At 48.5% G+C, this 11,274-nt stretch overlaps 1 protein-coding gene across 1 annotated transcript; it reads right to left on the bottom strand.

Moving 5' to 3' along the window:
• Nucleotides 1-297: 297 nt before the first annotated feature.
• On the bottom strand, nt 298-4,226 carry LOC127331399 (proline-rich receptor-like protein kinase PERK8). Its single transcript, XM_051357539.2, has 8 exons — nt 3,022-4,226; nt 2,491-2,910; nt 2,305-2,391; nt 2,129-2,199; nt 1,972-2,048; nt 1,738-1,885; nt 829-990; nt 298-672 (listed from the first exon to the last, which is right to left on the bottom strand). Exons 1-8 carry the CDS (start codon nt 3,806-3,808, stop codon nt 451-453), a joined length of 1,974 nt encoding a protein of 657 aa, XP_051213499.1. The 5' UTR covers nt 3,809-4,226; the 3' UTR covers nt 298-450.
• Between the last annotated feature and the right edge of the window lie 7,048 nt (nt 4,227-11,274).

Raw genomic sequence — 11,274 nt, 5'->3', positions numbered from 1 at the left:
CCTTTGCTACAATCAAATAAACTTCATCTTCATATAGGTTTCTAGTAGACATGCCATTCCAATCCTATACCTTTCCTATTCCTATGCTTTTTCTATCCTTTAAATCAAAGGAGCCCGTTTGTCAGCCAAACAGAGTTCCACAAGTGATCGGCGGCAGCGGCCTTTTTTCCTCCCTTTGGTTGTCAAACCAACAATACAAAAAGAAAGAAGGGTCTACAAGTTGGTTCAAACATAGTGTTCTTCAGTTAGGCAACGATACAATTAAAAAAAAAAAAGTTAGGCAACGATAACAACAGGTAGCTGAATTCGTCAATCAAGAAACGAGTGGATCTAGTCATATGATGTACACAAGAGCAATCATAAGTACACAAGAATTATACGAGGCTTTTCACGGTCAATACAACCCGGCCGAGTTAGTGGCCAAATTAGTGGCCGAATTAGTGATGGTGATCACAAGATCCTGGAATTAGAGGATGCGGCCTCAGCGTCGGCCCTACTGCGGCTGATCCAACTATACTGGCTAAATCCGGAGCTGTCATCCTGCTTGCCCTGCACCATCTGCTGGAACATCCTGATGTCCGCAGTGTTCGCTACGTTGAAGAGCTCGCTCTGCCCTGGCTGCACACCATTCGTTAAATCGATATCCGCTAAGCTGTCGAGAACCCGCACCACCTGAAAAAGGAGTGACCGATAAATGGCATGTTACTCCTCTGACTAGTGACTAGATCATATCAGAGCAGATGATGTTATTTCCCTTCCACGTGACATTATCAAGGAAGTATAGTATCCTCTGTGTGGAGACAGATAGACAATTGCTTATATATATACCTGGCTCATTCTGGGCCTCTTTGATGATGAGTGTCGAATGCAGGCTGCTGCAGATTCAATCATACGGAACATTTCGACCTCATTGAAGTTCTTCTCAAGCCTAGAATCAACCAACTCTTCCAAATTTCCTGTCTCAAGAGCTCGGCTAAGCAATGGTCTAGCCTGCAAAACAATGTCAGTTTGCAATGTTAAACAAGAATTGACCAAGTGAATGAAGTAACATGTAGGAGGAGCTACATGTTCGTTTAACAGAGAACCTAGGCGCACAGATTCATGTTGTGACGAAGAAATGTCAGTTTGCAAAGCTGAAGTTGCAGATAATTTAGTTTGAATGCTGCCCATTTTTGACTGCTCAGGATACATGCTGTTATTTTTACCAATGTGAATCACAGGTGAAAACCTTTCCCATGCCACTTTGCATTACAAGATACTCACCGTTATGACATGTTTGTTTGCACTGTGCGTAAACATAACCAGTAAATATTCTAATCATAACATCTTTTAAAAAATCAATATGCGCGTATGTTGGGTTATTCCTATATGATGTAATTCATCATGCATCATGCCGATTGCATAGCCAACTGGCCCTGCATCACCATAACCAAGAAAATGAGAGTGATGTCCCCACAATATGTACCTATATGCCTAGTGAGTCATCTCGCAAATGACTATTGCAATACCAGATATGGGAATCCAGCATTTAAGTTGAAATTTCAACTTGTAACCTCTAAAATGACTAATCCATCAAATCTGATGAAACAAGTCTGGATTGCATGACTGTCCTGGTGAACAAAGAATCTAGGAGGCCTTTAATAAGATACACACATGTCAACTAAGTATCAGCTACAAATAATCGATGAGCACTAAGTGGAAATAACTTTGGACAATTAGCTCAGTGCTATAACTCACCCACTCAACAAGGCTCTCATCACCCAATGGTCTTGAGGCATCAACAGGCTTTCGACCAGTCATAAGTTCTAAGAGAACAACACCAAAAGAGAAAACATCAGATTTCTCGGTCAATTTGCCACTCGATGCATACTCTGGTGCCATGTACCTGCAAGAAAGGCATAAACATTTTTTTAGCCGTTAATTAATAAGATCACAAACATTGTTTTTGAACTTGTCAGTAGTTTTGCTCACCCAAATGTCCCCATAACACGAGTAGTCACATGTGTTGCAGCATCCAAGGCCAATCTTGCAAGACCAAAATCAGCCACCTAGAATTCATGGATAGCATCTATTCAGCAAATTAACTATATCCTAGCATATCCTCTGCCAATTTAGGGCATGTAATTACCAGTGCGTCAAAGTTATTATCTAACAAAATGTTTGAGGATTTGATGTCCCGGTGGATTATCCTTGGATGGCCTGCAAAAGGGGAAAGGAGGCAGATGGTTAATAGAAACCAAAATAAATATCCCTAAAAAACCAAAATAAATGGGAAAGGTGATAAGAAGTAAGAAAGAACATTACAATCTTCATGTAGGTATGCTATTCCGCGAGCAGCACCAGCAGCAATTTTCACCCTAGCTGACCAATCTAAAAGCGGCCTTCCATGTCCTGTGGTTGCATAATATTCAAAACAACCTCAGTTGTACAGCCACAATGTGGAATGGTCTTGTCAAAACTACCTCAAGCAGAAAAATGTTAAAGCCTTACCATGAAGATGATAATGCAGGGTGTCGTTACACACAAAATCGTAGACAAGCAACCTCTGGCTATTGGCAATGCAATACCCCACGAGCGAGACCAAATGCCGATGGTGCACACGACTGATTATCTCCACCTCAGCCTGGAACTCACGCTCCCCTTGCCCGCTCCCATCTCTCAGTTGCTTCACAGCTACATCTTTCCCTTCAGGCAGGCGGCCCTTGTACACCGACCCGAAGCCTCCTTCCCCTAGCAAGTTATGTGGCGAGAAGCCGTCGGTGATCTCGTACATCTCCTGGTAAGTGAAGAAGCGGGAGTTGCCCATGCTGATGTCGGATGCACACGCTTTGAGCCGAGGACTCCCAGCGCTGTGGTTGGTATTATGGAAGGAAGGGTCGGCCGATGACGATACTGCATTTGCCGAGTCACCTGAATGAAATGAGAAGATACCATCACTTGTATGAATACTAGGTGTAACCAAGAATGTATGAATTAGCAAGTGTAGATACTGGAACTGTCACACCAGATTAACTAAATTACCTAGCGGCCGCTGAGAGGAAGATGCATAAGAAGGCGGCGAGGTGGGTGACATGAACCCGGCGTGGTAATCGTTACTCTCCCTCCGACGGCGCTTCTTGGTGTACCAGACGGCGGCGCCTATCAGGGTGATGACAAGGAATGCGAGCACTGTGCCTACCGCGATGACGACGGTGTCGCTGACCCCGTTGCTGGGCGTGGAGGAGGCTCCAGCATGGGAGCCATGGGACGACTGGGTAGAGGACTTGTTCGGGCTCCTGCCGCCGGTGCCGGCAGCGTGCGGGGCCGGGTCGGCGGCCGTGGCGGGAGATGGAAGTGGCTTGTGGCTGGCCGCCGGCGGTGAAGCGTGGGCAGGAGGTCCGGGAGGAGGAAGGGACGGGGAGTGCGGTGCGGCTGCTGGTGAAGGAGCGGTCGGCGGCGTGGTTGTTGGGGGAGGAGCGGTCGGCGGCGTGTTTCTTGTGGGAGGAGCTGCCGGCGGCGTGGTTGGTGGTGGTGCGGGTGGCGGAGGCGAACTGTTTCTAGGCGGCGTGGAAGGTGCGGGCTTTAGAGGCGAATTTGCTGGAGGCGGCGCGGAAGGTGCGGGCTTTGGAGGAGGGAGTGGCGGCGGCGAGGCGGGCGGTGGCGAGGAGGGGAGCTGTGGAGGCGGGGCAGGGGGTGGGGAAGAAAGGGGAGGGGAGGCGGCGGCGGGCGCGGCCGTGTCGGCCGGTGTTGCATTTGGTTTAGAGGAGGCAGGCGCGGGTGCAGAGGCGACGGCCGGAGATGAGGAAGGCGGCCGCGCGGATGCCGCCATCAGAGGAGGAGCGGAGCCTCCTCGTTTCAGTAGCTATCTATCAATCTATCTATCCATGGCGCCTCCCTCCCCGGAATAAATTTGCAATTGATTGGATACGAAAGAGGATGTGAAGGAAGAGGGAATGAAATTGGAAGATAGATCCAGCAGCAGCATCAGTGCCCCATCGAATGGAATCAAAGAATCCAAGATGAATCCTTTTCCCCTCCTTCTTTTCTACTACTTGATTACACACACACGCTCCCTATCTAAGCTAAGCTGAACTAAGCTAAACTAAAGCTATTAGATTGGATAGTGAGAACGAATGGAACTCGCGTGTGATTCCAATCTGAAAAAAGTAAAGAGATGGAGAAAAAGACTGGAGTCTGGAAGAATAAACCACGCTCGCTTTCCCCTCCCTCCTGCTTTCCTTGTTTCATACTGCTGCTGCTGTCACTCTCTCTATCTCTTCCTTTCCACAAACACCGGTCAGCTCGTGCAAGTTTGACCCAGGAATTTGACATGCCAAGATCCAAAATTAGATTGTTTTTAGGGCAAAATAAGGTTTTCTGGATCCAAGTTCAACTTTTTTTTTTTGCAATAAACACCAAGTATGACAACATTAACCTGAGTCGCGGAGCTTTCAAATCGACAAACCTACTACTAGTAACCTGATTTTCCAAAAGTGGAATAAAATATAAAATAACCAAATTTGGTACTAGTGTAATCCTTTTTCTTTACAACTTGGTACTAGTGTAAGGGCATCTCCAACGGGCAGACCCAAACGGACGCGCTGGGCCGTCCGGTTCGTTTGGGTGGCCGAGCGGACACACGGATAGCGGCCCGCGTCCGCGTGTCCGTTTGGGTCGCGCGCTGCGCCCAACGCGCGGACGCATCGTATAACCGGAGAAACACGAAAACAAAAAAAAGTGGCAAATTAAAACGAAATTTCATTCAACATATGCCCTATTTTGGGTAAATTTGTACATAGCCCTATTTTGGGCAAATAAAACTAACAAAAGAAGCCCCTATATGGGCTTTTAAATTTAAACTAAAAACCCTCTATTAGGGTTTGGTCGGCGGCGCGGTGGCCGCCGGTGCGCCGCCTAGCCCCCGTGGGCGTCTTCGCGACGGCCGTCCCTCGTGGACGACGTCCCCGGCGGCGAGGCGCTCGTTGTGGCTCGACCGCGCCGGGGACTCCGGCCACGGAGACCACGGGCCTCCTCCTGTGCCGAGCGGGGGTCCGGAGCCACCCGAGGCTGCGGCGGCGCACGGAGCAGCGCCTCCTCCCCGAGGCGCCGCTGCCTCTCCGCCGCCGCCGGTGCTCCGCGCGGCGCTGGCCTCTCGCCGCCGCTCCTCGCGGCGCTTCTCGTCGGCGCGGCGCACGGCCTCCTCCCCGCCGCGCCGCCTCCTCCTCCTCCCGTCGCGCCCGGCGGGCCCGGGCGTAGAGCTCCCAGCCCTCCGCCTCCTCGACCTCCCGCCGGGCCGCCTCCTCCATCTCGGAGGTGCGAACGGCCGCATGGAGGTGCGGCCATTTCGCGTCCTCTCCTCCGCCGCCGAGATGAGCGGCGCGGCGCGGAGGTCCGGGTCCTCCTCCGAGGACTCGGGCTTGGGCTCGAGCAGCCAGAGGCGGCGGTTGCGGCAATGCCGCTGCCGCCGCGGGCGGCCTCCGATGTGGAGGCCGCCTCGGTTTCCTCCCCGCAGCGCCGGTGGACGACGGCGGCTGCTGCTCGCCTCGTCGTCGTTGGCTCCGGAAGCGAACCGTCGCTTCGGGGCCATGGCGGCGGTTTCGCTGCGGGAGTGGAGTGGGACTGGAGTGGAGGGCCAGATCCCCTCCAGTCCCCATTTAATAGTCTCCCTGGTCACCGACAGGTGGGCCCAAGGGAGACGAGGCGACCAGCGCGCGGACGCGAGCGGACGGCGCGTGCTATCCGCGGCCACGCAAACCTAGCCCAGATTTGGGCCGGGTTTGCGTTGTTCCGGACGCCGCGGCCGTCCGCTTTTGTGGTGTGTCCCCGCGCTGGGCCGCGTTTTTGTCCGGCTCAACCCATCCGGACGCGCGGGCGCGGTTTGGGTCGCCCCATTGGAGATGCCCTAACCTATCTATAATATATATAAAGTTCATCCCCACTAAGTTGCATTTAATGTTTACAAGCTGAACTCGGGTGCAACCACATCACCTTGATAGTTCCTATCCGTTGGATTAAAAACATACGGTCCTGTCATGATGCTGGGGCAGTTCATCTCACACGGTATTTTGATCCCTCATTTTCTAGAACCAGCGCTGCTAGCCCGGCTCGATCTTCCCAGAAAACCTTTTCTTCTTCTCTACAACAACGCCTTCTCTTCACCTTCTACCCTGAGGATCCTATTCGTCTCCTACCCACTACTACTAATTTTTTTGATAAAGGATGCTTTATTACTTTTGGGAAGCGATTACATCCAGACTCTGCATAACCAGGATGCACACAGCCGTTTATGATAGTCAAGTCTAGAATAAAAAGATGCCAAACTAGAAACTAGGCGAAATACATATCGGAACGATAAAACGTAAAACGCCTATGATGGGGGTGGGGCTTCAATCCGTAGACTATGCTGCCACCCATGTAGGGAAAAAGTATCCCTCGCCGTAGCCTCCAATCGTGTACAGACCTCCGTAAATAGGTCTCGGTTCTCCATACGCTGAAGAGGTAACCATGAACGAAGAATCCCCGTACATCTGTAGATAACCTGCAACAAAGAGGAGTTAATGTCATTAAAAATCTTGTCATTTCTACTCAGCCAAAGCGCCCAGATAACTGCTAGCGCCCCCACCCTAAGAAGCAACTTGAACCTTGAATCTATACCATGAAGCCAATTACCAAAGACATTGGCCACACTAGTGGGAGGATACAAGGTAGACGCTACTTGGATGACAGACCAAATAGATCTCGCAAACTGGCACTGGAAGAAGAGGTGTTTAATAGTTTCATCATGATGACAAAACACACATCTAGAGCTTCCTTGCCAATTCCGCTTAACAAGATTATCTTTGGTGAGGATGACTCCTCGACGAAGGTACCATCCAATTTTTTTGATTTTTAGTGGTATCTTCATCTTCCAAATTTTCTTATTATTATCAACTGGTAAATCAGAATGGATTATGGCAGTGTATAAGGATTCCACCGAGAAAGAGCCATCTACATGTAAATTCCACCTAAATTCATCTGGTTCAGGCGATAGATTAACATCCCCCAACCTATGAATTAAAGCATTCCATGTCTCTAGCCTTTGCCCAAGCAAAACGCGTCGAAACGTCACATTCGGTGGAGAGGTAGCCATCACTGTGGCAATGGTATCTCCCTTGCGACGAACGATACTATACAGTGCAGGATACTATTCACTTAGGGGTGCATTGTCTAACCAAGCATCCTCCCAGAACCGTATCTGTGCTCCATTCTTAATTGAGAAAGTACCATGACGAAAAAAGTCATTTTTTGACGCCATTAGACCAGCCCAGAAGTGTGAATCTCCAGGTTTCCAAACCACCTGAGATAACGTCTTGGAGCCTATATACTTTCTTCGGAGTATAGTTTGCCAAATCCCGTCCTCGGTAAGGAGCTTGAAAAGCCATTTACCTAGCAGAGCTGTGTTTTTGACTTCTAGGTCATGAACTCCAAGCCCGCCTTGATCTTTAGGACTGCAAACTACACTCCATTTAACCAGTCGATATTTCTTTTTCTCACTATCTCCTTGCCAAAAGAATCTGGATCGATAATAATCGAGTTTGTGCAGAACTCATTTTGGCAAAAGGAAGAATGATAACATATACAGTACCATATTTGTCAGTACCGAATTAATGAGTACCAATCTTCCTCCCAGAGATAGCAATTTGCCTTTCCAACTACTAAGGCGCTTCTATAGTCTTTCCTCTACTATTTTCCATTCAGCGATCGTGAGTCTCCGGTAATGAATCGGAATACCCAAATAGCGAATGGGAAATTGGCCTTGCCCGCAACCGAACAACTCTGTATAAAGAGCTGTATCATTTTGGGCATCACCGAAACAGAACAATTCGCTTTTATGGAAGTTAATTTTCAATCCCGACAACTGCTCAAAAGCTACCAAAATTAATTTCAGGTTCTGAGCTTTTTCGAGATCATGATCCATAAACAGAATTGTATCATCGGCATATTGAAGGATAGATAAACCACCATCAACCAGATGTGGAATCACCCCTTCAATTTGACCATCAGACTTGGCCCGCTCTATGAGTATAGCCAACATATCCGCCACAATGTTAAATAACATCGGTGAGAGCGGATCCCCTTGGCGTAACCCTTTTCGTGTTTGGAAATAATCGCCGGTGTCATCATTAACCCGGATTGCCACACTACCTCCGTACACAAAATCATTAATTAGAGCGCGCCATTCAGGAGAAAAACCTTTCATCCTGAGTGTCTGTTGTAAGAAAGACCACTTGACCTTGTCATAAGCTTTTTCAAAATCTAATTTTAAAATAACCCCATTTAATTTCTTAGTATGCATCTCATGTACCGTCTCATGTAAAACCGCCACTCCGTCAAGGATATTTCTTCCTTGCATGAAAGCGGTTTGAGATGGCCGAACTACATGATCCGCGACCGTATTAAGTCTAATGGTGGCCACTTTCATGAAAATCTTGAAACTTACGTTTAAGAGGCAAATAGGTCTATATTGTTGAATCTTTTCTGCCTCATTAACTTTTGGTAACAAGATTACTTCACCAAAATTTAGACGAAATAATTCTAGTTGTCCAATATGCAAAGCACTGAACAAATCTAGAATATCTCCTTTAATAGTATCCCAGAAGGTTTGGTAAAACTCTGCTGGAAAACCATCAGGACCCGGTGCTTTGTTGCATTCCATCTGGAAAACAGCCTTCTGCACCTCCTCCTCTGAATAAGGTGCAGTAAGTAGACCGTTTTCCTCAACTGAAACTTGGGGTATGTCGGCTGTTAAGTCCTCATTTAGAGAAAACGAGCTTTCATCTGGAGGACCAAACAAGCCTTTATAATAATTAGTAATGTACGATTTGAGTTGCTCATGACCTTCAATCAACCCTTCATCTTGAATAAGAGAATGAATACGTTTTTTCCAATGTCTCCTATTGGCAATACCATGGAAATATCGCGTATTGGAATCCCCTTCTAAAATGAATTGGGCCTTGGATCGTTGGTACCATTTGAGTTCCTCCTCGCGAAGTAGACTCGCCATCTATGCATTGGATTGATTCTTAATTTCAATCTCGTGCGCAGTCAACGGTCTTACCTCAGCAAAAGCCTCGAGCTCATCAATTAAGGTTGATAAGCGAGTCTTTTCTTTTTTAAGAATGCATGTCATATGGGTAGCCCAGCCGAGAGATGTCTGCGCATTGCACGCATCTTATTATTCCATCTCACGATTGGAGTACTACCACCAACTGGCCTTTCCTAAACCGTCTTAACCATCTCATGAAACCCTTCTCTCTGTAGCCAGCCAAGTTCAAATTTGAAAGGCCGCTTACAAACAGGTCTAGGGTTCCCAGTAGTTAAGAGGATAGGAGCATGGTCAGACAATTTTTCAATACGTTCTAGTGACCCACTACTACTAATGGATGTGATTCTCCTTCATCTTCCGCACTGAGGACCTTCAAACTAGCCGGTGGAGGGTTTCTTTCCAATTTAAATAGGGCGGCTGCATTGTTTCCTTCCTCACCGCCTGGTGCTCATCCCCTGCACGAGAGTTGTTCTGTTCCCGTCGCCCTGACATCTGAAGGCCGCCCCTGATCAAGATTCGATGGATTTTTTGGTGCTCGTGCTTCAGCTCGAGATCTGCTATGTTCTCGCCATCTGGAACTTGCCCGCCCATGCTTGAGAATCACCTGATTTCGTCCAGGGAAGATCACTTGATTTGACGAATTTGAAATCTCGGTTGACACTCATCTTCTACTGGTATCGGAGTGTGCTGGCAGAGACACATATGCATAACCCGCGATCTGTTTTACTTTACTATCAATCTCAGGTTTTGAACGATTCTCCCTTTTCCAGTCTTTCTCCACTTTGTTCCTTACAGTCAGATTAGCTCTACACTTTGATTCTTAATTATTTTTGCCATTGCTTCCTTCAGCAGATTGGCTGATTAATTTTACCCGTTGATACGTCTCCGACGTATCGATAATTTCTTATGTTCCATGCCACATTATTGACGATATCTACATGTTTTATGCATACTTTATGTCATATTTATGCATTTTATGGAACTAACCTATTAACGAGATGCCGAAGAGCCAGTTGCTGTTTTCTGCTGTTTTTGGTTTCAGAAATCCTAGTAAGGAAATATTCTCGGAATTGGACGAAATCAACGCCGAGGGGCCTATTTTCACACGAAGCTTCCAGAAGACCGGAGAGCTGATGAAGTGGGGCCACGAGATGGCCAGGAGATAGGGCGGCGCGGCCCAAGCCCTGGCCGCGCCACCCTGTCATCTGGGCCCCTCGTGTGGCCCCCTGACCTGCCCTTCCGCCTACAAATAGCCTTCGTCGCGAAACCCCCAGTACCGAGAGCCACGATACGGAAAACCTTCCAGAGACGCCACCGCCGCCAATCCCATCTCCGGGGATTCAGGAGATCGCCTCCGGCACCCTGCCGGAGAGGGGATTCATCTCCCGGAGGACTCTACACCGCCATGGTCGCCTCCGGAGTGATGAGTGAGTAGTCTACCCCTGGACTATGGGTCCATAGCAGTAGCTAGATGGTTGTCTTCTCCTCATTATGCTTCATTGTCGGATCTTGTGAGCTGCCTAACATGATCAAGATCATCTATCTGTAATGCTATATGTTGTGTTTGTTGGGATCCGATGGATAGAGGATACTATGTTATGTTGATTATCAATTTATATCTATGTGTTGTTGATACGTCTCCGACGTATCGATAATTTCTTATGTTCCATGCCACATTATTGATGATATCTACATGTTTTATGCACACTTTATGTCATATTCGTGCATTTTCTGGAACTAACCTATTAACAAGATGCCGAAGTGTCAGTTGCTGTTTTCTGCTGTTTTTGGTTTCAGAAATCCTAGTAAGGAAATATTCTCGGAATTGGACGAAATCAACGCCCAGGGTCCTATTTTGCCACGAAGCATCCAGAAGACCGAAGAGTCAACGAAGTGGGGCCACGAGGCGGCCAGACTACAGGGCGGCGCGGCCTAGGTCTTGGCCGCGTGGCCCTGTCATCTGGGCCCCTCGTGACGCCCCTTGACCTGCCCTTCCGCCTACAAATAGCCTTCGTCGCGAAACCCCCAGTACCGAGAGCCACGATACGGAAAACCTTCCAGAGCCGCCGCCGCCGCCAATCCCATCTCGGGGGATTCAGGAGATCGCCTCCGGCACCCTGCCGGAGAGGGGAATCATCTCCCGGAGGACTCTACGCCGCCATGGTCGCCTCCGGAGTGATGTGTGAGTAGTCTACCCCTGGACTATGGGT

The sequence above is a fragment of the Lolium perenne genome, chromosome 2 (assembly GCF_019359855.2).
Source record: "Lolium perenne isolate Kyuss_39 chromosome 2, Kyuss_2.0, whole genome shotgun sequence".
NCBI lineage: Eukaryota > Viridiplantae > Streptophyta > Magnoliopsida > Poales > Poaceae > Lolium > Lolium perenne.
Note: the sequence above shows the minus strand (reverse complement) of the source record. Positions and strands in the feature narration are given on the sequence as shown.